At 42.2% G+C, this 27,497-nt stretch overlaps 1 protein-coding gene across 28 annotated transcripts in view; it reads right to left on the bottom strand.

The window, feature by feature from the left end:
• Dtna (dystrobrevin alpha) overlaps positions 1–27,497 on the bottom strand; it is a 370,573-nt gene that overhangs the window by 125,139 nt on the left and 217,937 nt on the right. For all 28 annotated transcript variants that reach the window (XM_076554816.1, XM_076554802.1, XM_076554820.1 and 25 more), the window contains 2 exons: positions 12,447–12,514; positions 5,995–6,075 (listed from right to left, as the gene is read on the bottom strand). In XM_076554816.1, the coding sequence (XP_076410931.1) occupies positions 5,995–6,075; positions 12,447–12,513 (148 nt within the window). In that variant the 5' untranslated portion in view covers position 12,514. The remainder of the gene's footprint in view (positions 1–5,994; positions 6,076–12,446; positions 12,515–27,497) is intronic.

Here is a 27,497-nt window from a genome sequence, read left to right as displayed (position 1 = left end):
GCTCTAAGAACTGAAGACAGTTCTCGGCTGGCACCCAGCAAGAAAACAGGGACATCGGTCGCACACCACAAGGACAAGAATCGCATCAACAGCCAATGTACTTGGAAGAGGACCTCGGGTCCCAGATGTGAGCTACAGATTTCAGCCCAATGTGATGCGAAGAACTGAGTGTGTAGCGACAGAAAACTGATGCCGAGAGCCACAAGTAGTCACACTGAACAGTGAAATAGGGAGACAGATACACTAGTGCACTCCTTTGAAGAAAACCAGCAGAAGCACTTAGAACTAAGTACTAAGTACTAAGAACACATTTTTGAATTTCTCTTAACTGTGTAAGACTGGTCGCTTGGCTAGTGAAATAACAAACCTACGTCATGTCCACTCACCCATCTAAGACATTTTATTAGGAACTACTTGAGATGTCATATTCTTAGGTTGATTTTGCTGTGACAGAGAAACAGATCACTAGGCAGTGATGCCTATAAATCCTGAAAAAACATTTACAGACCTTAATGTAGACAGAAGCATATGTTCCAACAGACTCCTTCTGAATGGAGGGTATTTTCAAAAGGCATTTCATGTGGTCAGAAAAAAATAATAATATGAGTAACTAGGAAAGACCAGATGCAATTATAGACACTTTCACCTCTTTTGCTTTAAAAGAAAAATTTAATCATTGCTACTGATAGAGAGCAAAGCAAAGCTGAGGTGGGTGGAATGGGGGATGGGCTGCTCTTGCTGTGGGTGTGTGTGGGGGAGTATCGCATTGCCATGTTTTATTTCCTTTATTAAACAGGAGTGGCCCCAGGGTTCTGAATTGTTTCTCGTGTTGCCTTTCTTTTCACTGACTCCGAAGTAATTTCTGAAGGAGAAAAATGTGCTGACATTGCAGGGTACCTGGGTCATTAAGCTTGCCATCGCTGACCACAGAAACACTGGGCTAGATGGAAGCATTTATTTGCTTAAAATGAAGATGGCGGGGTTGTCATTTCACAGAGCTTATCAATCGTTTACAGGCTGTTTAGTTTTTGCAGACATTTAAATGATCTGGAAACTAAAGAAAAGATTGTGAATGAGCAGAGTGTGTAGGAAATCTCGTTTTCTACATTCTGTCCCCTTCTTTCCATGACATAGACTAGCCAGTTTGATGTGCCTTAGGTTTTAGAGACATCCCTTTTCTATTCTATTAAGGAGTGTGTTATTATATCACGGGGAGGGAAGTTACAGCAGAATACAAGAATGAACAATTAGTAGAAGTAGTGATGTGGAAAACAATTCCAATGGAGGAACACTGGAAGTTCTGTCCATAAAAAAGGAGATGGATTCCTTACAGCTATTCTTCTATCAACGAGAGTGGTGAATGTCTTTGATGGATGAAGAGACCTGGGAAAGGAAGGGTTTCTCTAAGCCTGAGGGATGCCAAGCTACTTTATATTCTAGGAAGAATTAAGGATGTTACACAAATACATGTAAGAGAGAAAGACTGTCACAACATTTTTATTGATGAAATCAAACATTAAGTGAGTGAGTAGAAATTTTCTCCCAAATGCTGGCTTCTAATGAGGATTAAATTCTTTTGGGGGGGCAGAATTTATTTAATTGGGGATACATATTATTGTTCCCTGTTACCAAATTTATTATAAATATCTATCTCTAAAAACTATTCTTTGTTCCTGGTCTAAACAAAGAGAGGCACTAGCCTGTTTTTAAGTAACATTTTACAGTATTGGGAGCTTTTATTCTCAGCATCCATCAGGATTTGTATCAGGAGATGGACTTGGCATCTGTAATGGGAATCTGTGCTCTGTGTGGGTAGGATGGATAATTAACTAACATGTGTGGTCTTTGATTTCAGGAAATAAAAAATCCATACACTCCTGCTGTATTTGGGCAATTTTTCCGCTATGGGATGATTTCCTAAGAGCCAATTTTACATGCTTTTCTTCTATAATGTGGGTTTTAAATTTAGTTTTCCTAATATGCAGAATAAATTTTACCTCTAAAGAAGTTTTGTACCTAAAAATAAACAACCTGTTCTTGGCTACAATCCATTGATTTCTATGAAATAAATGCTGTAAGGAGCTGTCCTATGCATGACCTGATTGTTTATACCTACCTCCCCTCCTCCAACTCCACATGGAAACTTAGTCTCCAATGTGACCATGGTAGGAGCTGGGACCTTTAGGAAAGTGATTAAGTCCTTAAACTGGAGCCTCATAAAGGGAACTAAGGCCCTTTTGAAAGTTGTGTCTCTGCTTTAGAGTGTGACCTGCCGCCTCAATCATATGAGGTCTCCTGGAAGGGAAGGTGTTATCTATGAATCAGAAATTGGGCCCACAGCAGACACCAAGCAAATGGGGGCCTTCATCTCAGACTTCCCAACCACTGTAGCTATGAAAACAAATACATTTCTACTGTTTACAAACTGCCGAGATTATGGCGGTTTTTGTTGTAGCATCTCAGGTAGGTCAAGATACCTCAGGAACTCTGTTAGCAGATGTCAGGCAGCTGCTACTGGGACAAGCACTTCTTTGTCCCTTTATTGACTGCAAGCAAGCATGGAGTTGCTCTGTGTTACAGGGCAGGCCAGTATCTCCTTTGTGGTCCCTGCTGCAAGTTGTAGACCTCTGCTCTTCCTCTAGGCTCCCAGAGGTGACCAGAGTCTTTGTGCTCTGGAGAGGCCAATGCATTCTGGTGCATTCTCCTTGTTGTGGAGTCAAACTCCACCATAATTTATCATGTTAGCTTTTAGTGGAGACTAGAATGACTCTCCCCTACTGCAAGGCTGTAAACGCCCTGTTGAGGAATGCTATGCTGCCAAAATGACCACCCCTTTCAGCTACTTTTCTCGAAGACTCCAACATTGATTAAGATAAGCCAAGATCAATTGTGTTAACATTTCACAAGCAACTCTGAACATCTGAACATTGTGTCATTTATCGTTAGGAAAGAAAATGGAGCAAACAGGCAGCTGTGAATTTGATCTCCTAATCAATGTTGAAAGCATTTAAAAAAGCTTAATTTTAGTGCAGCATTCCAGGCATGATTGCTTTTCTTTAACTTTCACTGGTTATTTGAGATTAATTTTTTAAAATTATATTTTTATAAATATATCAATATTTAAAAAATTTTTAAATTTTCATCCTAAAATGCATGAAGCCTACCAGGTACATTGCAAAGAACATACAATGGTTTTCTTTTCTGTTTGCTCAATCCCTACTGAGCCCGTCATCTCCAGTCGAGAGTTTTCTCTAAGAAAGTCTCTCCCTCACATCAGGGTACTGTCTCTCCAGGAGTCCCGAGTACCATGCCCGTATTCCTGATGTGAACTTATGCACCACCAACAATCCAATCACCCAGTTAGACTCTGAAGAACTTTAAGGCTGCATCTCATGGTCAGCCACACTGGCTCTGCTTCCTGACCCAGGGCTGGATATGAAGCAGGAACTTATAGATGCTTACTAAGTTAAGAGGAAAGAGAATGGACACTACAAGACACTAGACAGGATTGGGGTTCCTAGGTTCCCCTTAAATAGACTATTGTCCTCTCTGCTTCCATACTATTTTCCAAGTAGGCCCGTGTGGCTGGGGCATGATTTTTGGATGCAGAATAAAGATGAGACTTAAAAACAACAGGTAGCCAGGCGGTGGTGGCGCACGTCTTTAATCCCAGCACTTGGGAGGCAGAGGCAGGCGGATCTCTGTGAGTTCAAGGCCAGCCTGGTCTCCAAAGCGAGTTCCAGAAAAGGCGCAAAGCTACACAGAGAAACCCCGTCTGGGGGGGGGGGGGAACCAAAAAAACAACAAGAAGAGGAAAAAAAGAAATGTGCAAGAAGAATAGGCTTTCTCAGAGTAGGAGGAATGGAACATGACCGACAGGGTGCCGCACACCAACCAGGGATCACACAGCATGTACATATTGTAATGTTGCCTATAGGGTTGCCATTCACTATGAATCTTCCTTCTTTCCTTCCTTTCTCTGTCTTCTCTCCTGTTTGTTTTCTCATTCCTCCTGACTATTTTGCGGTCTTTCTGGAAGGGCCCACCTTTACTGCTAGAAGCCTAAGTAAAGCTAGAGAAACTTTAAGGGGGATGCAATTCTCATCCCATTCTCCCCACTCCTCCCTAATCGGAAAGGCCACGGAGTGGAAAGAAGTCATAAGAATGTGGGAGAATCTCCTCACTTGGGAGATTCCTCATCTGTTTTATTTTGGATAGCATCCAGGGGTAAGGGGAGCTTTTTCTCTGTGGAAGCCTTTTCCTTACCCCTTAACACCAGAACTGGAAAAGCTTTTACTGGCTCATCCATGCCTAAAAATACAAATATAGTTACATCTTTTTTTTTTTTTTTTAAATTCAGGTCAATTAATTAATTAATCAATCAATCAATTAATTAATTAAAACAGGGTCTCCTTTAGTGCAGGATAGCCTCAAAATCACTATGTAGCCAACAATGACCTTGAACTTCTGATTCTTCTGCTCATGTGCCACCTGGTTAATGCGGTAAAAGGGACTTCATGTAAGCTAAGCAAGAACTCTACTACCTGAGCTGTATCACCAGCATTGGCCACGGCTCTTTTTTCATCACACACACACACACACACACACACACACACACACACACACACACACAATTTGTTTGCTTAAAAAAAATTTTTTTTGCGTGTGTATGTGTGTGTTTTCTCCCCTTTCACCCTGTCTCAAATCGTGGCCTATTACTTATCCCCCGACTAGAGAATTGCTCTAAGTGCCTTGAGGGACTGAATCACCTTGCCGTCTTTGTGCTCATGATCAACTGTACACCCAGAAGTGTGGGGCTGTATGGCTCACTCAGGGCTCTGGGAAATACCTGTGGAGACTCTGGCAGAGTAGACCTGGGGAAGTGACTAGCTCTGCATTCACCAAGAGTCTAATTCCCATGTTAGCTATTCAAGAACTATATGTACACTCTGGGTAGAACATTAGGGCTTACAGAAAAAAAACAAAACAAAACCTGTTCTTTACTAATTAGAAAATGAGAAGTTATTAATTTTTGACTGAGAGTCAATTCTTTAAAATGAACAGAATAAATTGACACAAATGAACCATGAAGTACTATTTTGCCAGAGAAAACAGTTGTGGCAGCATGAAGGGGCATGCTAACCCACAGGGAGCATTGAACTGCTCATGTGGTCGGTGCCCAGCTTGCTGTGTGTCGTTTACAATTGGCAGCAACAGAAGCAGGTGCCTGTGTATTGTAAAGCTCTGTATCTTCTGCAACTCTCATCCACAAAAGTAATCAACATATTGATTATTTTGGCTGATTTTATAATTTCAGAAAGGAGTTCTAATGTTTTCTAGATGTTTATATACACTGATAGTTATAAATGGACATGTAGAGAGGATTTTATGTGTGATTGTTTACAAAGTACCTGGATATCATTAAAAATGCCGTAGGTAGTAAAAGGAGAAAACACTCCATGTAGAGTGTAGAAATATCTCTCTTTCTTTCTAGATTGATTTATCTATCCTTTATCTGTCTGTCTGTCTGTCTGTCTGTGTAACTGACTATCTATCTATCTATCTATCTATCTATCTATCTATCTATCTATCTATCTATCTATCTATCATCTATCTGTATCAATCTATTTATAATCATCAATCATCTATTTATCTATCTATATCCACATCCATCCATACATACATATACACATGTGTATTTATATCTATCTATAGATATATTTATATATATCTAGAGAAAGAGAGATAGACATATATAGATATAGATCTCAAGAGGCTCACCCATTCTAGGACTGTGGTAGTTAAGACTAAACCAGACCTTAGAGTTGCTTAGCAACAGTTTCTTTACCATTCATGACCACAATATACTCTTTATTCTTTTGTAAACATATGTTTATCAATCCCTGTAGGAAAACCAGGCTTTAATAAACCCAGTAACAAGCATAAATGATAGTACTCATGTAGGTAATTACCACAAACAAATGGCACACTTACAATTGCATTTCTTCTGCACAAATCTCAGCTTGCATGCTGTTCTGTAGGTGGAGAGTCGGATACGATCCAGATCTTGAGCCCCTAGTATGAGAAAAAAGAGTATACATATGGTATGCCATTTGTATAGATAGGAGCTTGTAATGTTTGTAAGTAATATAACAGCAGATATAACCCATACGCTTATTGGTACTTTGTTAAAAATTCTTCATTTATGCAGAGATCCACAGCTAAGCACTGGGCCAAGCTCTGGGAATCCTGTTAAAGAGAGGGAGGAAGGATAGTACAATCTAGGGGCATCAAAGTCATCACAAGGGAACCTGGGCTCGTAGGAGATCACAGACTTTGGACCAACTAGCTTTGCACTAAGGGTAGACTTTGTATTTATTTAGGTAGTTTCTTTACTTTATTTTCCTCTTCTAATTAACCTATATATCTTTAAAAAAAAGTCATCATCTTCTACTGGTATGTCAAACATCCTTCCCAGGTTAAAGTCTGGTTAATTTTATAGGGCTCTGTTGGAAACAAGATCTCTAAGATGCCAATGGCAGAGTATAAGAAACTCCTGTGTGCTGAATCTTCTTTCATACTGCATGAAATTTTACTGGTGTCTAGTTGGCTTAGCAGTAAAGAATCCCCATATCTGTAAATAATACATTCAAAGAAAAAATTAGGGGGTATATATTATTTGTATATGCTTTTCAAGAACAATAAATTAAAGCTGGTCAAGATTATATCTATCTGTCATCCCATCACTAAAGAGGATGAAGTGGGAGGAACATGTTTAAGGCTAGCCTGGGCTACAGAGCCTATATCAAAACAAAACAAACAAACAAAAACAAAGATGGAGATGTACCTCAGTTGGTAGGGTACCTGCCTAGCATAAACAAAGCCTTAGCTTTGATCCCTAGGTACCACACACACTGGGCATTGTGATTCAACTCTATGGAGTTGGATGTAGAATGAACATTAGAAGTTCAAAGTCATTCTAGGCTACATAGCAATTCTGAGGCCGGCCTGGACTGGCCAACAAAAGACCCTGTATCAAAATAGCAACAACAAACAAACAAACAAACAAAATGAACAAAGAGCAATGAGTTAAACACCAGTTAGTACAGCAAGATTGTGATGTATCACACAATGATGTTTCCTAATTTCAACAAGATCTTTGTCAGAGTCTGAGAATGGTAACCATTGTACTTCTGTGCCCCTCCCCCATGTAGAGGTCATGGGGCATTTTTGCAAAGTACATTTCTACAGGATGTGGTAAAGAAGGATACAATGATGCATGGGGATATGGAATCACTGATGGCTCTCTTCTTCCTTGTCACTATTTTGTAGGCCTAACAAAAGAAAGGGACTTAGATGTCTGTAAATGGTTCCTATTCATGCACGTTCTTCTTGACTGATGGTATTAAACCCTAATATTAAAGGGCTTTTGGTAAACAAGCAACAAAATATAGCTTTGCAGACCCAACAGCACACTGCTTCCCACAGACGATGGAGACAGTGCTATGGGAACCATGCTGGATCTGGAGACCAGACACTGTGGCATGCTGCATAGAGTTCATTTTTTTAACCTCTGAAAAATCAATTTAGCTTTCTAAGACTTAATAAATTATAAACTTATTTAATTTTACTTGTGCGGTCTTTTGTTGAATGCCTATGAGTGTTCTCTATGTCTTTGTCCAAGTCATTGATTAAAAGCCGTGACCTGTGCAGAGCCACAAATAGAGGCCCTGTGCTCCTGGAGGTCAGCCTTCCTCCAAGGCTGACTGAACCATTAATTGTTGTCCTAGGAATGATCATGACACTGCCTGTAAGTCTACTTTACTGTGGCCCTGCTCACATTTGTCCAACAAATGTACAGCCTAAGAGCCTTTGTTAATACTTGGTTGAAATTAAGGTTAATATTTATGTAGTGGTATTTTCCTGATCTATGATTCTGGTGATCTTATTAAAAAGGGAAATTGTTTATTTATTTTTTATTAAAATATGGAATTTAAATACATGATAAAAGGAACCGAGCAGATTGAGCATTCTCCCATTGAATTCTTTTCTGAGAAGGGTAGTGCCTTTTTTTTAAAATTATATTTCATTATCCACTAATGGTGTTGGTTTCTTTTTAAATTACATCACTGGTATATAATTCTTTAAAACTTGAAAATTCAGCTCACATAAATGACTTATCAGACTTGCTTCACACTAACAAACAGTGGGGGATACATAATTAAAGGCAGTGATAGACACAGTTTCTTCTATATCTGTATATATTTGAGAATTTTCATAACACACCCCATAAGGTGCATGTGTCTAAGGAAAGATGCTCTTGCTCTGTCTCCTCAAATCTCTCCTGCCCATTTCATGGTTGGAAGGTGTGATGAAAACAGGAGCAAAGATGTATGTAAGAAAACGTATGCGTTCACAGTTATCAGTTTCAAGTTCCATGTTTCTTCTTTTAATCCATCTGTCTCAGGTTTCTATTGCTGCAACAAAACACCGTGACCAAAACCCAAGTTGGGGAGGAAGGGTTTATCCAGCTTACACTTCCACATTGCTGTTCATCACTGAGGGAAGGCAGGACAAGGAACTCAAATAGGACAGGATCCTGGAGGTAGGAGCTGATGCAGAGAGGAGTACTGCTCACTGGCTTGCTCCCCATGGCTTGCTCAGCCTGATTGCTTATAGAACCCAGGACCACCAGTCCAGGGATGACACCATCCACAATAGGCTGAGCCCTTCTCCATCAATCACTAATTCAGAATCTCAAATGGCTGAAGACATTTAAGGAATTGCTCAGCATCCTTAGTCATCAGGGAAATGCAAACAAAACGACTCTGAGATACCATCTTATACCTGTCACAATGGCTAACATCAAAAACACGGATGACAGCTTACGTTGGAGAGGATATGGAGCAAGGGGAACACTCCTTCAGTGTTGGTGGGAGTGCAAACTTGTACAGCTACTTTGGAAATCAGTATGGTGACTTCTCAGAAAATTGGTAATCAATCTACCTCAAGACCCAATGATATCACTCAGATAAATATCCAAGAGATGCTGAACCACACCACAAGGACACTTGCTCAACTATGTTCATAGCAGCATTATTTGTAATAGCCAGAACCTGGAAACAACCTAGATGCCCCTCAACCGAAGAATGGATTATGAAAATGTGGTGCATTTACACAATGGAGTACTACTTAGCAGTGAAAAACAATGACATCATGAGGTTTGCAGGCAAATGGATGGAACTAGAAAATATCATCCTGAGTGAGATAACCCAGACTCAGAAAGATAAAAATGGTATGTACTCACTCATAAGTGGATACCAGAGTGTCTTTCTAAGGACCTGGCTGTCAGCCCAGGGAATTAATCATTGAGAGAGACGGGGCCCTATCTCTCAGTCTCCCTAGAAGAAGAGTCCAACTTCTTAATTGTCGTCATTAGCAATCAGGTGACCTAATCACGATGACCAGCCTCTTAGCACAAACCCTTCAGATGTAGGAGGTAATCTCTTGTTCTTACTGCAATACTTTAATAAATCTTTAGTTACCCATTTAGCTCGTGTGATCATGAGGCGAGAATATTCTTTCATATCCATAATATTCAGAACAACAAATATGCCTCCCTTTCACTGTTTTTTTTTCCTTTTTAAAAAACAAATCATTTCTAGATAAAATATAATTAGTCACACTTATGGATTCCTAGTCCCAGTTTTGCTCCCTGGAGATCACAGATTCCTGGAAGATGTTTATTCTTGGCTATTTTAACACATTGTCAAGAAGATCTTAGGCTGTGTGACAGTCCACCCCTCAACAGTTTCTTTCCTTTGCACCCTAGCAACTGTTTCCTTCTACTGAGGAGGTGTCTCAGTGATGAGCTGAACAGGCCGGCGGAACCAATGGACCAATAAAGGCAGCCAGCTGCCTTTCACAGGCCTTGGCCGATACCTGAGTCTTCAGCCTGGTGGGAAGAACGACACCTCTGTATTTGGCTTGCCTCTTATTCTGATTATCAGTAGAGCTCACAAAGCTATCTAACAAGGGCTCATGGCAGTCCTGTGGCGTTCTTAGGAAAGGGGAAACTTATAAAAGAGTCACTGTTCTCCTAAGTCTCCCTGTCCCCTACTCCCTTGACAGAGTCTCAGGTAGCCCAGGCTGGCCTCCCACCCATTATATAGCCAAGGATGACTTCGTGTTCCTGATCCTCCTGCCTCTACCTCCCTGGTGTTAAGATTACGGATGGGTGGCAGCATGTCTGCTGCTGGTTGCTCTGCTGTGTGACCGTGAGATGTGTGTCAGGCACTCCTCGAGTCTGCTGGCTTCCATTTCGTGGACGTGTGTAACATTGCTTTTTACTTGTGCCAGGAATTGAACCAGATCGGGAAGAAACTAGACACCTGAACTTAGATAAGTATTGCTAAAACCATTAAGAAAGCATACTTCCGCAAACATTAGAGTGTGCAGCTGATCAATATTTAGTATTTCAAAGGCAAGGTAAAAGATTTGACAGGTTTTCTTTTGTATAGACAATATTAATAATTGTTCTGGAGCCGGGCGTGGTGGCGCACGCCTTTAATCCCAGCACTCGGGAGGCAGAGGCAGGCAGATCTTTGTGAGTTCGAGGCCAGCCTGGGCTACCAAGTGAGCTCCAGGAAAGGCGCAAAGCTACACAGAGAAACCCTGTCTCGAAAAAACCAAAAAAAAAAAAAAAATAAAAAAAAAAATAATTGTTCTGTGTCTAGCAAAATATTTGCCCATGATGGAATTTGCTCAGATGTTAAAACAGGTTTTCTCCATCAAATACATTGCTCTTTAACATTTTCCCCTTGTATTTTAATTATGTGATTGTCTTTTTCTTTTAAAAACTGTTTTTAATTAAAAATAATTCTGTATATTTATGGTACACACTATACTTTTATGATACACATAGTCTAGCTAACTAACATTCCATCACTTATTTAATTAATTTATTTTTTGGTAGGGATAATATAGCTATTCCTTACAGAAAATTTGAAAGATGCAACATATCATTAACAGCGGTACAGTAGTTTACTAAAATTTATTCCTCTGGTCTAACCAAGATCTTGGCAGACCATAACCGGATGTGTGCCTACAGAAAAGCCACAATTCCAAGGGGACCAGTCATTCCAGAAGCAGAGATGGCAGCATTAAACACAGCAGGGGATGCTGGGAAGTCCCAGCTGCAGCTCTCACAGACACTTCAGACTCGGTGAGTGCCAGCTGTCCGGTTGTAGTGCACACCTCTCCTCTCATCCCAGCCAGGAGGATCTCTGTGAGTTCAAGGCCAGCCTGGGCTACAGAGAGATCCAGGACAGCCAGAGCTACACAGAGAAACCCTGTCTTGAAAAAAAAAAACAAAACAAAACAAAGCAAAACAACAAAACAAAACAAAAAGACTCTGTAAGTGCAAAAGGCTAGCAGATGTCTGGGGATCCACACATCGATTCCAATTCTGTTTCCTCTGTTAATTTTAACACTGCACAAGTGCCAGCAGATGATTGGGAAATTATTTAGCCCTCCTTATTATCAGAGAAATTTTCTTTTACTTTCTAACCCCTATTCCTGCCAATATTATCTATCCCATTTTCAGTATAAATTTCTTTTCTATCACTTTACCTTCCTGGGGGAAGGAGCTTACAAGTCACTCCAGAGCACGCTCAAAAACTAAAACTCACAGAACAAGAGAGCTGAAATGTTTTTTTTTTTATAACATTTAATTTGAGAAGGATGTGTCTCCTCTTTTTATGAAGGATCAAATTGGTCTACATGGGAGGAGATGCCACCAGCACCAGTTACATAGAAGTCATGCACCTTCATAGACCAGCCACCAGAAAATACCACCAGTGTTTGTGGTCCCTTACGGATGCCGCCTGCTTTTATCTTTTGTTAGCCTTTGCTTTTTTAAAAAAATGATTTTTGGGACAGACTGCCTCCCAAAGGTAGTCCAAATGACAGCTTACAAAAGTTACATTACTTTGGTTTAGTTTGGTCAGTATTTCCACTTAGTGTTTGAATGTATTATATCATTTCCCGGGGAAGGTATTCAAAGATGTGTTTCAGCAGTTTTATCCTATGGCAGCCATGTGATAGTGCAGGCAGGTGAGTGTAGACTTCAGATATTAGTGGTCTGCACTAAAGTCAACACTGAGCAGTGCAATCCAGTGTGTCTGCTGGCCTGCAAGTACACAGGCCCAGAAACATTGTTTTCAACCTAGGAAATGCCAGTGGAGAAGCAAATTAGAAGAAATCTCCAACTAATTCAATTCTCACCTAATGAGAGGCTGAAATGGCCAAGTGCATAGTTTATGCAAGGCACTGAGGATTTTATGGAGAAGCCCAGATGCACTCAGGAGACTACATGGTTATTTCTGGCTTTTTCATGAATATTCAATGCACACCGAGGGGATTTTCCTTAAAAGTTCCATACTTACTCATCTCTGCAAACAGCTGTCTTCTCTCTGCCATGGTATTTCCTCTTTTCCCACTATCTTCAATCATTCTGTGGGACAAAATTGTGACAACATGCGTTACTCTGATGCTAAGCAGGCAAGCAGCCATTTCTATGTAAGCACATTAAACGTACTTGTGCCGTTGAACTTGTTTATCCAAAAGCCCAGGGTGCTGGAGAGAGGGCTCAGTAGATAAGGCACGTGGCCTGTAGGTATGAAGACGGAGAGTTTGGACCTTCAGAACCGAAGTGGAAACAGGACAGGTCTGGCTGCTGCCTCTATTTCCATTCCTTGGGAAACAGAGACAGTGGGAGCCTCACTGGAGCACCCCAGGTTTAACAAGAGACCGAACTTCAATAAAGTGAGGACCAACTGAGGAAGACACTTGATGTCAACTTAGGGCTTCCATACAGACTGCTTAACACATAATCCACACACGAAAGTATATCTGTTATACTTTTATACATTTATAAACAAGATATATCATTCCTGTAGACTACTGTGCAAAATTCCCATATGTCATACAGTTGTTGAAAGGGATATAAATGTTTTCATTTCCTAACATGCAGGTAATCATGGCATTGACCTGGTCTAGCTGCCTTGAGAGGCATGGGTCATAGGTTTTTCAGGTTAGAGTCCGTGGCTCCATAGCACTGTGTACCTTTCACAGTTCCTGAGAATCCGAAGCTCTCCCTCAGGCTGTGCAGCATTCCGGGTTCCCTAGAAGTCAGTGAAGCATATAGAAGCTTGACTGGACAATTAGTCTTAGACATTAACCTTGTGGACCCTGTATGGCTTGCACATGTCATTGTATCCTGGCAACTACAATTGTATTCTTCCTGGCAACCACCATGATAAGGGGATAAGAAGTCTGATTGCTTCCAATAAACTTGTCTCAGCCCCAGTCTTCTGGTGACCCCTCTGACTCAGCCTGGTTGATATTATCTCTGATTACAACCGGTTAACTCAGGTTTGGTAAGTAAGTGCTGGTGTTTATACTAATATTAAAATTACTAAGTAGCATATGACCCAGATACTACAACTGAACACAACCATGGTGGTTTGAGTGAGAATGTCCCCCACAGGCTCATATATTTGGATATTTGGTCTCTAGTTGGTGGAATTTGGGGGGAAGGAGTAGGAGGTGTGGCCTTGTTGGAGGAGGTGTGTTGTGTCACAGGGGCCGAGGGGGTGGGAGGTTGGGGGAGATGAGTTTTGAGGTTTCAAAAGCCCACAGTATTCCTGGTTAGCTTTCTCTCTCTCTGCCTCCTACTTGTGGATCAGATGTAAGCTCTCAGCGACTGCTCTGGTATCATGTCCGCCTGCCTGCCTGCAGCCATGCTTCCTGCCTCATGAGCTTGGATTCTCACTCCTCAGAACAGTGAGCCCAAATAAATGTCTTCTTTTATACATTTCCTTGGTCCTGGTGTCTTCCCACAGCAATAAAAAAAGTAACTAAAACAACCACCTATTTAATGGTGGGTGGTTTACTTCATATTGAGCACCTCTTACAATTCTCAGAATCCTATTTAGATGAGAGACTACAAGTCTTGGCTCCCACACAGCAGACGAGGACTCAGGGACTTTGTGAATGAAGGGTGTGGAATCCCAGAGCTCCAGGCTCTCTCCTGCAGCGTGTCCCATGTATAGCCACAACCTCAGTTTAGAAGCAGGTGATTTTCTATTGTTAATTCTTGTTAAGTGTAACTTAAAAATTTTTCCTGTACATAATTATTTGTTGCAAGTGGTTGGGTTCACATTTCTTTCTTCAAACATGCCATCATCTCCCATAGGGCATTTTTTAAAAAATGCTATTAAAATACAAACAACTAAAACAGAGAATAAAAAATTGGTCTCGAGGAAGACGATAATGAGAAAGTTAATAGAAATTCTATTTAGTAACAGGGATGGCTTTATGATAAATACTGAGAGTTTGTGAGTTGATGAGCTTGATTTTTATTATATCTGGTTAAACTTTAACAATGACTTCAGGGTCTTACCTGTGCTGGACTAGTGTTCTTCCACTGAGCTACATCCTCAGGTAGTTTGCCCTGTTTTGAAACAGTCTTGCTAAATTGCCCAGCCTGATTGTCATTTCACAATGTCTCAGCTGGGATCACAGGTGTAAGCTATCATGGCTGGCTTTAATTCAACTCTTAGTAGCTGTACACAGACATATGAATGTATATACACCTTCCATTTTGATTCTCAAGCATAGTGAACATATGGCATTCCTGCATGGATCTTTGGCTTTTCTTTGGATGAGTCCTGCCCTTTCTAAGAATGGTTTTGTCCATGTCTCCCTAACTTGTAGTCTTAGGTCTAGTCTATCTGTGTCTTCCTCTGACATCAACCCCAACTCTAGGATGGCCTTGATTCTGAACCTCTGTCCTGCAGAGCCTTCCTCTTGGTGATGTATCTATTGCCCAGAACTTTGTTCAGGACCCTCTATCCACCAGGAAGTGTACCGGGCCCTGGATGAAACAGGTGCTGAATCAGCTCCTCCTTGCAGACTGCTTACTCTAGAGCGAAAGAGGTGCAGGAGCAGGTAGAGTTGACATATAGTGATCTGGAGAAAAACCTTTCCTTACTGACTCACATCCCACCTCCTTCACTGCACAGGAAGTGGGTAGATCACACCTGACATCCACAAAGTCATCTGGAGAGAGCTTCCAATTTTTATTTCCAGGGCTCAGAAACAGAAGAGAAGCAGTCGGGAGAGACAGGGAACAGAGCCAGCATGCATTTCTGTATCTGTCTATGTGCTGGGGCAGGATGGAAAGAACCATTAGAATAAACATGAAGGAATACGGGCTGGGACTGACTGCGCATATCTGTGAGGTTAAGGGTGGCATCTGAGGTCATCACTCTGACTGTCTGGACCCCTCACTCTCACTGAAATGTCCCATTTCTAAGCTAACTGTACATTTCTGAAGGTAGTTGAGGATAGTAACTCATTCATTTAAGATTCTTCACAGGTGGCAGTATTGATTGAAGAAATGAATGAACAGGAAATGCAAAAAAAGTAGAAAAGAGAGGTGAGAAAAACAATAGCTATATTTTCTTTACATAAAATGGACTTTCAAATTATACTCCCACAACCTGACACAGAAAAATGAAATTCAAATTGTACTCGCTTCAGAGGTTTATTATGTGAAAAATGAGAAAACAAGTTTACTTATGTTTATCAAAATCCATGACTATAAATTTCTAAGCAAGATCATGTCTCACAAAGTGGAAGTTGAAAAAGTTGCAAACTCCATGAGTGTCAGCTTCTGGTTTATCAATACTTTTGTTGTTACTGTTATTAATTCACTCATAAAAGAAACATAAGCTACATGATAATTATTAATTTTCACTTTGGAGTAAAGTATATATCTTATGAGGGAAAATTCATTGGTGTTTAATCATAGGAGGCATAGAACAGCATCAGATAAAAAGGAAGAGGATGTGCCTCTCATTATCTCCAGAGTTCCTGGGATGCACCAAGCCAGATAAAAACTGATACCTTACTTTCTTCAGTCATTACACCCAGGAAGGAATGGGTATGCTAACTAACTTCCATCTCAAACTGATTCAGTGGGTGGTGTGTGGGGCTTTCTCTGTGTCTGTCTCTGTCTCTCTCATGCTGTCTTCCTCGATCACTCTCCACATTAGCCTTTGAGACAGGCTCCCTCGCTGAACCTGGAGTGGGCCTATGGGTCTGGAACAGTGACCAGTGAGATCCAGAGACCCCCGTCATCTCTGCCCCTCCAGTGCTGGAGACACAGGGGCCACCACATGCCCAGCCATTCTACATCAGCACAAGGACCTCAGGTCCTCATGTGGCAAGCACCCTACTGTTTGAGCCATGTCCCCAGCCCCTCAACAGGGGCAGCTCTTGAAGTGTGTTCCAGAATCAGACAGGTGAGAACCACCATTGTGGCCTCTGTGGCTTCCCGTCTAACTTATCAATGGAAATGACACTGTAATACTCCACCACATTTTGTCACCTTAGAAACAGAACAGCAAGGCCCTAGATAGAGGATGCACTGAGTACTTCCATAGGCCTGCAGATTTCCTTGGAGAGCAATGGAACTTGGCAAAGATCTCTAGTTTTCATGAATTTTAGTAGAACAACAGTTGTCCAAAGTCATGTAGCAGAGGTGAAGGGACAGTATTATCGTTTGTCACAAGGTGTAGCTCACCTATACACCTCATTTGTTCAATTTATGTCTTCCCTTGTAGAAAGGACACTTGCAAACTTAGGCTCTTACGTAAGTGTTGCCAGTGTGGAAGGAAAGAGCAGTGATAAGTGAAGGATAAGCTCCTTCCACCATCTCCTGCCTAAAGCTCTGTTCCCAGGATTATACAGAGTACCTGCTGTCTTCACTCACTAACCCTCACCCAATAATTTAAGACACACCCATAAAGCAGGAATTCCAGCATTCACCTCTCTCTGCTTCCTGACTGCGTATGGTGTGAGCAGCCGCCTCACGCTCCCACCATCGTGCCTTCCAACCACGATAGATGACTTCCCCTACGAACCATGAGCCCCACTGAAACTCCCCTTCCTTAAAAAAAAAAAATAAACATTTCAAATGGAGCTGTAAGTTTTCAGACACTTTCATAGTTTCCTAAGATCCAAAGATTAAAAAGACATGACCTTCTGGAGCTCTGTGCTTTCTAAGACCTCAGTTGAGAAATGGAAAAAAATTCTAGTAAGTATTTATAGCTTAGTGTAATACATACCACGTGAAAGCATGCACTGCTGGACGTAGTGGCTTATTTATGAGGTCTGAGAAGGATATCAAAGAAAGGGCGACTCTAGGATAGCACGATAAAGAACAAACAGCACTTTTCTTTTTTAAGATGGAAGAGTGCAGGAAAAGTAATTACAGTCAGAAGGAATCATGGGGAAGCACATAGATTTCAAGAGGGTATTGCCCACTGGGGAACTGAGAATTAGCCAGCATCTCTCTGTGTGTTAGTGGAGATGTGGAAAAACGAAGCAACATCCAATTTGGCAAGTCTGATGTCTAGACCATATAGGTGCCTTCTTCCTACAGGAGAGAACCAGGGTACCACCCAAGATCTAAGCAGAGAGTTCACACAGAGAGATTTAGATTTTGGCAAGGCGACTATGAGGTTAAGCGGGAGAAAGCCTGGGTAGTCAGGAGAGCAGGTGTGGGAGCCTGTGGTTATAGGAGGTGTTCAATTAGTTGCATACTCTGGTGTCTTAGAACAAGTCTTATATGTATATAGTCATCCTTCATGCTGGTGCCTCTGTTGGATAGTCTAATGTCAAGTTAACACAGCTAGAATTATCTGTAGGGAAAGAACTTCAATTGAAAAAAAAACTTCTCCCATGAGATACAGATAAGGCAATTTCTTAATTTGTGATTAATGAGAGAGGGTCTAGTCCATTGTGGGTGATGCCATCCCAGGGCTGGTGGTCCCGGGTTCCATAATAAAGCAGGCCAAGCAAGCCATGGAGAGCAAGCAAGTAAGCAGCACTCCTTCATGGCTTCTGCATCAGCTCCTGCATCCAGGTTCCTGTCCTGCTTGAGTTCCTGTCCTGACTCCTTTGGTGATGAACTGTGATGTGGAAGTGTAAGCTCGAAAAACCTTTTCCTCCCTAACTTGCTTTTTGATCACAGTGTTTCATTGCAACAATAGAAATTCTTAAGACAGTGCCCATCAACAGATGAACAGATAAAGAAAATGTGCCGTATATAAACGATGGAATGTTAATCATCTATAAGGAAGATTGTGTTAGGTTATTTTCAGGAGAATGGATGAATTGGAGACTGTTACATTAAGCAGAAGAAGCCAGACTTAGAAGGACAAATACTGTGTGTTTTTTCTCAGATGTGGAACTTAGACTTTGGTTTTTAAAGACATGTAAATAAAAGGGGGATAATGGAAGTTGGCAAGAGGGACAAGATTGGGCACTAGAAGTCTAAATATTGTTAAAGTATATTATATACTTTATAATATACTTTATTACGTAAAGTATATTTGGCATGGTATGTCAAAATAAACCTAATTTTTTTATTAAATTAATCTATGCTAATTATTTTTTTAAAGATGAGAAAACTACAATGTGTTAAGAAGGGCCCCAACTGCCTGTAACTGCGGGGAGCTTTGAAATGAAGTATCAAACAGCTTGAGACCCAGCAAGAAATAAAGACTAAATCCACAGAGGCTATATAAGGGGAAGGGCTGCAAACTGCTATTTTCTAGGCGAGACACAGCCCGTGTATATATGGTCTCACAGCACTTCTGGATGCCTGAACTGGCTGGACCTGCCCAAGACCCTGCCTGTCAACAGCCAATCACGGAGGGGCTCAAGAGGCCACACATTTCCTGCTGATCTATTGGCAACTGATGGATTCTTAGAGAAGGACAGCATTGTCTTTAGTTGTGCCCCAAACAGTGAACCTACCATGCACCTATGGCCAGTTCCAAAGCCATGGTCACACAGATGGCCCTGGTTACAATCAGTGTATCACAGAACAAAAAGACAGCCATGTATCAGAGGCCCTGATAGAAAGGAGGGGGTGACAGGTGGAGGGGGACTCACGGGCGGGGGGGCATAAACAGAATGTATTCTGTACATGTATGAAACTATCAAAGAACAAATTTAACTGAAAAGTATAAAAATAATACATGAAGATGCAGAATGATAGAAGAAATATCAATTATGGTTTAGCAATAGTGGGAATAAGTTCACACTGAAATGCCACACCCTCAAGCTATTTCTGGAGTGGCATTGCTTTAATTTAACACCATCTACAATAAATGTTTAGTTTATTACGCATGATATAGAAGAAGTTTGAAAGGAACAACTCACACTCATGGTGTCCCACACTTGCATAACTTCCTAAAATATCTCAACCTTGAGAGGAAATTGGGGGACACTATGGTTCCTGAGTTATAACCGAACATCTGGAGACTCGGGCAGGTAAAGTTAAACAGCAGTTTTCTCTCAGGGCATATCATTAACTCCATGTATATTTTGTTTTTAGTTTTTAAATTCCTAGACTTGCATGGGTCCAACTGCCAGTAACAACATTCTTGATGTTTCTGCACGATGCAGATTAAGATTTCCTGAAATTGGGAAGCTGAAACAAATGTAATAAGACTGGGTGACTTAACGCAACAGAATCCCAGACCTCCCGAAGCTGCTGGGAAATGCCTTTGTGTGTCATGTCTTAATGGCTGCCTCCTGTGTGAAAGTATTGTTATACTGGAAATCACTGAGAAGAGTGAAACAATCCGGGGTGTCCAGGTTTATGTAACCCCAGACACATGTAAACATGCCAGCTCACACACGAATTCACATTCACAATTGAAAGCTGCATAAGCCTGGAGTGTTTGTAGAACTGTCTGGCTCGCCTCTGCTCTTGCTCCTCGTTAGCAAGTGCTTGCACACTGTATAATAGGGTGACACTCGTCCCCCAGTTCATTTCCTTCCCTTTTGCTCCAGGTGGGTGAAAGGAAATGCTGGGGTCAGCGGTCACACCTTATTGCAATCCAGGAGTTCATAACAACGAAACCCATCTCTAGCTCCTTTCCTCCTTTGATTGGTTTGTTGGTGCCATAGAAACACCTGTTGCTACTCTTGTAATGAAGGAAGGCTCCTCATATGACCTTGCCATATTTATGTTCCAGTCCGAACTTTTGCCAATATAAAAATTATTCAGAACTTTTAGTCCAAGTGTAATTGTGTTTCATTTTCCTTCCTACAGGAGCCTATGGCAGTTGGAAAATACTGTGGTTTATATAAATGTTTGTGTGGTGGATCTATCATCTCTCTATCTATCTCTCTATTTATCTCTCTCTCTATCTCTGTCTATCATCTACCATTTTCTATCATTCATCCATCAATTATCTACTTGTCTGCAATCTGTTATCTATTTTTTATCATCTATCTTATGTCTATTATCTATTCATTTATAATTTTTCCACCTGCCTGCCTACCTGTCTACCTACCTATCTACTTAGGAGGGGCAGATACACTCCTTTAGTGTAATGGCCAGCCAGGTGTGTTCCCAGCAATTTGTTCTATCGCAAGTATCCAATGTAGCACTTCTCAGCTCTGCTGCCCATCAGTCAAGTCCAGAGACTTTATCCAGAGTACCAATCTTTTGTCTATGTGATGAGGACATGGTGGACACTTGGGCCTTTCAGATGGTTTTGGTACACAGCTAGAATTTGAAAGAGATGTTTAGAAACTGCACTGCTAAAAAGCATCTATGCCTCATAAGTTATTGAAAGTAGGGTACAGCCCGCAGGCCTCTGTTCTTCTTCTGTGTGTAGTTAGAGGAAAACACGGAGACAAACCGCTATCCTTAACCTCCGCTCGAGTCACCATGAATTTCAAGAAAAGTCAGGTCTCATAGTACAGCCCATGCCCCCACATGAGGGCAGTCGTTTGTAAGAGCAAGGATGTACTCAGTCACTGACCGATTAACAATTCTAGGGGCCACTTTGTGAGACAGACAAGACTAAGACAATGATGGGTGGGACTTGGCTTTGGCCAGGTTCTGTAACTATGATTATTTTTTTCTTTTTATTTACTTTTAACTTTCTTTTTATTTATTCTGTGTCTTTCACATCATGCATCTCGATCCCACTCATTTCCCCATCCCTTCCTATCAGCTTTCTGCCCTTGCAAGCCCCTTAAAATAAAATTTAAGAGAAAAAAAAAAAGGAAAAAAATCAATCTTGTCATGGATGCTGTAGTGTGGCACAGTGAGTCACGCAGTAAACCCTTTTATCCACATATCTTTACTTGCAAGTGCTCATTGCAGAGTCATTGGTCTGGTTCAAGGCCTCTGGCTTCTGCTACACTATTGATCCTGGGCCCTCACTGGGACTCCTCTTGGTTATCCTGCTGTTGCCCTGTGTTGTGAAGATCCTGCAGCTTTGGGTCTGCAGGACCAGCCCCTTTCATGTGCTCCAGCAGATTATAGATAGGGTAGATGTTGGGGTGGCCAACTCATAACTCTGGTTCTGGGCCTGGGTAGTTGGAGCGTTGGTCAGCCTGCCAGCTCGCCCTTGTTCTTACCCCCAGGGGGAGCTCTCCAGCATTGCCCTCGCTAGTTCACTCCTTGCTTTGATGAGCAGGGGACAGGACCAGCTCTCCTGCTTTCAGGCCCCTAGAGTCAGCTCATAGTTTTTGCTTTTGATTTAAACCTAAACCTCATTTCAGTATCCTGAAAAAATAGGCTTGGAGTCACTTGAGCCTATTATATGTTCCTGTGTAGCCATACTGCATAAATCTCGGTCTGATTTTCACCATTACTAGCCTGTTTAATTGGCCATTTGGGGACAATGATTGAGCATATCCTACTGGGACTACTGGAACCTGAGCTTCCACCTTAAAAATCCTAGTAACAAGTTGAACTAGACATACGATGCTAGTTGGATTTGAGTATGAACTTATTTGTATACAAGAGTGGCATTCTCAGGTTACTTTGCACTCTTCATTTGTACTTCATAAGAGTTTGTGAAAAGTACCTGGAGTCAATGGAGAAGATAATTAATTCCTTTGGGGAATGTGACTATGCATAAACATAATACATATATTGATGCAGGCACCTAAAGAGGTTGGCTTAACAAACCAGGAAATGCCACTTAAAAGCGAGAAGGCCATTTTTGTTCTAGAAAGAGCTACTTCCATTTTTCTTTTGAGTCAGGAAGGAACCTTCTGTACTCAGGGCGCACAAGATGTTTCAGGAGAGCTTTTGTTTGGTTCCATTTAATTTTATTTGGCAAGAGAGGATGCCTGTTCCCTTTACTAGGGCAGGCTGTAGAATGGGGCTGGGTACAAATTGGCATAGGTCAAAAGGATGTTTTTTGAAGAATGATAAAACTCTGACGTCTCTGAAGGACCCAAGAGCCCTGGGTGAGGTTAATCAGGAGGGAATTCAAGGCTCCCCAAGGGGAGATGATTATAAGGAAGAAGTCCTCTGACTGCTGCTGTGTGTCTGGCATTGGAACCTTAGATCCTTTTCAGATGACATATGCCCTGGACAATGATTGTGATCTGTGTCTATGTTTTCCTGGTGAAGATGTCATAGGAATTGACCTATTTTGTCCTGATGGATGAACCTAATGATGGAGATTGCCTTGTCTTTCGGCGGGGCTGCTAACTATTTTGAAGTATTTATGTATTTATTTATTTTAGAGCCAGGGCCATGCTGTCTAGCTTGGGCTGATCCCAAGCTTGTTCTTCTCACACCTTTGTCTTCTGAGGATTGGGATTACAGACCTGTGCCAGCCGACCCTGCTCTCTGCTTCCACCTTTAAAGAAAAAGTCAGTGCAGGGAATTGGATTTAGTGGTTTTCAGGCGGTAGGTGACAACCTTCAGCTGTATCCACATGGGCTTGTTCAGTCTTTACCTTCTGTGCAGAAACTAGGAAATGATGGCCTTCAAATTACCTGCTCCTTTCTCAACTTAGTAGCCAATGTCCCTACTCTTAAACATACCTCTGATTACTTTTCCTAAATATCTAATAAATGAAAATAAACAAGTGAAATTAGATTCTTTTTCATTAGCCAATTTCAAATTTTGCAATTGAATTTTCAAACTCCATTTATCTCACCATAATGGGAATATATTACATTTATACATAATCTAGAAGTAAAATATTCTGAAAAGCTTTCAGAAGTATAATTATTTTTTTTTTCAAGTGATTAGGCTAAATTTAGTTTTCTGGCAAAGTGGCTGCAACAGAACCAATGACTTTAGCTGGAGATGTTACATAATCTTGTCTCTAATTTCTCTTAAGTCTTAGTCTTTTTAATGAAATGATAAAGTGTACAGGCTCTCACCCCACTGTTCACATCCACAGACAAATGAAACAGGTCTTTGATGGACTGCTTTAGGGTGAGAAGGCCAGGATTTGATGAGGATTAAGGGCACTTTTTATTTTATGTGAATACCAACTAGCGATGAAGTGGTACAGCCAACTCTAATGAGCCTATGATGGAGTGCCTGCCTGTGGGAATATGGAAGTGGGGTAACGAATTCCCCCCAATTGCCCGCCTTGAGGAGATTTTCATCAGGGTCCAGAACAGGTGCTACAAGTGGCTAAGAATACTAATCTGAGGGATCTCAAATGAATCTCAGCACACTGAGTTCTTTAGTCCATTCACTTTATTCTTCTAAGTCAATTCTATCTACACAGTTTCAGCCCTGTCCTCACATACAGCTCCTCTCTGTGCCCAGTTTTCCTGTCCTCATAGTTTCAGTAAGCTCCTATGCTTTTGACCTGATCTATGCCCTCTGCTCCTTTGTCCTCCATCTCGCCTTCCTAGATCCTTGCTCCTGGCTCTCAGAAAACTCCACCCAAGGTCTGCTTTACCCTCTCAGAGCCTCTGTTTTCCTTCTCTCTCTCTGGCCCCTCGGTTCTGTCTCTGGACAGTCCTTACTGCACCTGGTTAGGCAAAAGCCCCATTGTCTTCTGTCAATCTCTGCCATGCCCTGAGCCTAAGGGAAGGGGATGGTCTGAGCTTCATTTGCACGCAGAAACAAAGCTATGCATCTAGAAGCCTGCTTGTCTCCCAGGCTCAGTGGGGTGGGGGTGGGGGTGGGGGTGGGGGGGTAGGATGGGAGTAGGGTGGGGGTGGGGGGGTAGGATGGGGGTAGGGTGGTAGTTAGTTACTTAGATGTTCAGCAGGTCTGGAAGCTTAGCTGTTTGCCAAATGGTCTACAGTATTTGGGCACACAAGAATTTCATAGCAGAAGACAGCTGAAATATTAAAAACTGGACAACACCAAATATCCCATAATAAATGGCTTGCTTTTTGACAGACCCTTGGCTGGTGAAAGTCTAGCTTTAATACACAGCTGAATCTCTATAATATATTCTTGAGGCCTGCAAGAGGCTGCTAGGGCCAAGGTAATCCAACACTCCCGCAAAAAGTACCAAGGAGCTTCTCATGTCATAAGGATCAGAGTCCTTGGATGTCTAAGCCCGATAGTCATGTGTCAGGAAGAAGTGAACAGCTGGAAGATGCAAAACGATTTATGATATCAACGCGACTCTTGATACTCATAAGATTTTTTACTTTTGTTAAGAAAATACTAGAAAGGGTAATTGGAAAAAAAACAGGGCTTCCCTTGATCAATTCTAATACGCTGAAGAAAATATAAACAAAATGCCAGGGTTGCTCTGGGCTAATTGTTATCTGGACTTCTTGGAGAATGGTTCCTGCAGGAGATCGAGTAAAAAGTGGGTGAAATAAAAGACTCGAGGCAGAGCTGTGTCTGCGCATGCAGCCCAGGGAGGCCTGTGGTCTTTACAGTTTTGTTCTTTTGTTGTTTGGGACAGAGGCTCTTGTAGCCAGGCTGGCCTCACCCTCTCTAAATAACTGAAGATGACCTTGAGTTTTGATCATCTCATCTCTGACTCCCAAGGAGGACAGGCATGCATGTCTGTCTGGTCTGTGCATTCAAACAGGGCTTTATGCACGCTCAGCAAGCACTGTATGACCGAGATAGGTTCCCAGCTCCTGTTCCATTTTTGTTTTTATGGTGGAGGTGCACTGAGTGTGAGCAGCAGCAAAGGCAGGAAGCAGGAGGAAGTATGTTTCCTCCAGCAGGACACTGAAGTCAGACTTCTACTGGGAGAAGAAACAACAATGATAGTAGGTACGCTATTACTTAAAATAATTGTCACTTCACAAAACAGCTAACCAAACAATGGCCCATAGGCGTGGCACCAAGTTCACCCAATTCTGATGGTTTCATTAGTCCCATTTTGCCCATGTGAAGCTGTGGTTTATGTGGAGGGCCCCAAAACAGCTTGACCACACAGCAGCCATGACAGGCTTAGGGGCCTAGACACGGCTTCTGTGACAGGCTTACTGGCAGGCAACACCCAAATCCAGAAAAAGCCTTAAGCTGATACCACCCAGAGATCCACCCAGGGGTGAGGACAAGTACCTGACATCCCAAACATTCCAACCATTAGATAAGGTGGCCAGATGTCCTTGAGTCTAGCACACACCTATTTTTTTTTTTTTGTTTTACAGATATCCCTAGAAAATTGTCAGCCAATCAGGGTCCTGAACCCTGGAAATCTCCTCACCCCAACCTCTGCTAGGACAAAAATCCCACCCTGCCTGGGCTCAGGGATCTCTGCTCTCACTGCTGTATTGGACAGACAGAGGGACCAAGCTCTGGAGCTTGAAATAAAGGCTCTTTGCTTTTACATGTGGGATTCGGTCTCCGTGGTGGTCTTTTGGGGGTTCCTGAGATCTGGGCATAACAGTTTAGAGAGTGAGCAGTTGGCCTCTTGGGCAATTCACAGCTTAACACTGTATGTCAGACTACAGGCACATCAAGTTTCTTAAGACTCAATTTGGAAGTGGATGAAATGAGGCTCCGAGAGATGCCTTTGCTTCCTCAAACCTAGTGGTGCAGGGGCATTGCCTGTAGCACACACTGAAATGAGCTGACATAAAACCTAAAGTGTGTGCTGGTGGAGGCCAGAGGAGGGTGGACAGGACGGTGTTGGTGAGTTGTGTATAAAGCATGTTTGCGGAGGAGAAAGACCCACGATCACCGATAATTGTCTCCTCGGCATCTCTCCCCTTCACCTTCCATTTCTCTGCACTTTAATTTCATGTTCTAAGCCAACCTTTCTCTCCTTTCTGCTTATTCTTTTATTTAATTCTTAATATATTCCTTTTATTCCTTTCCTTCTCTCCCTCATCCACCTTTTCTCCTGTGTTCTCGTGTGTGTGTGTGTGTGTGTGTGTGTGTGTGTGTGTGTGTGTGTGTGTGTGTGTGTTGGGGAATACAAGCCAAAGCCTCTCCAGACTTGATGACTTTCCTCTTGAGAAGCAAGCAGAGAGAAAAGAGAAGGAATAAGAGGGACAAGACACCGTGGAGGCTCCTGTGACTCCCACAGTCCCATGCAGAAGCCCAGGGGCACTCATCAGGGCACAGAGCTGCCTGCATCCCCACGGGGACCTTGGACACAAAGAGAGAGGGAGCAGTCCCTTGTATGGGGGTCATTTCGTGGAAGTCGAGAACTCTCAAATGACTGCACTTCGCGCTTGTCATTGAGCTATATTAAAATTTCATTGTGGTAAATGTACCCCACGCTCTCTAAAGTACAAGTCTCCTTGGGAGAATGAGGAAGTTCACCATATAACGAATTTAGCTGCTTCCTTCTTCATTCCTGGCCCAGACACGTGCTGGGAACAGATGGTGACTGTGAGTCACTGGAAGAAGGAAGAGAGAATGTTCTCGTGTGCTTGCCGGGGAGGCCGGTGTGGACAGTGCCCCTCAGAGGCTGCACACAAGACTGGGTGCGAGGGAAGAGCAGGGGGGAGGGAAATGGAAGATGAGGCACAAGCCTGGCGGGGGGATCAGTCAGCCCACCGTAGTGTAGTGACAGACCCAGACCCAGCACCCAAGGAAGGACACAGGCTCCCATCTAAGGATAAGAAGTACATGTAGTAGGGATGCCTACTGATTTTATTGCATATTAATCCAGCTACATGTCTCTAAAAATCTACTTCAGTTAGAACAATTATTTTTCACGTGTAAGTTTTACAAATCCTAGAGTATAGGAGGCATTATTTCTTAGGATTATATTGTATTTATTTATTTATTGTATGTGCTTGAGAAAGGGAGGGAAGGAGGGAGAGACAGAAGGGGGAAGGGGAAGGGAGGAGGGAACGGGAGAGGAAGATGGGGTGCATGCTGTAGTTTGCATGCAGAAGTCAGAGGACAACTTGCAGGAACTGATCTCGTCTTCTCCCCTGTCTCTGTCTGGCAAGCATCGCCATCTACCAGATGAGCCGTCTCGTTTGAGGCAGAGTCTCACTATGTAGCTCTGGCTGCCCTGGAACTCACTGTGTAATCCACGCTGGCCTGGGACTCACAGAGATCCACTGGCCTTTCGGTTCTGAGTGCTGGGATGAAGGGTACGCACCTGCGGCCTTGGCTCCTATTTCGATTCTTAAAAAACATGCGTGCAAGACGTCAGGGAATGGCTCAGCATGTATGGTGCTCACCAGGCAAA

Source organism: Peromyscus maniculatus, chromosome 19 (genome assembly GCF_049852395.1).
Source record: "Peromyscus maniculatus bairdii isolate BWxNUB_F1_BW_parent chromosome 19, HU_Pman_BW_mat_3.1, whole genome shotgun sequence".
Classification (NCBI taxonomy): domain Eukaryota; kingdom Metazoa; phylum Chordata; class Mammalia; order Rodentia; family Cricetidae; genus Peromyscus; species Peromyscus maniculatus.
Note: the sequence above shows the minus strand (reverse complement) of the source record. Positions and strands in the feature narration are given on the sequence as shown.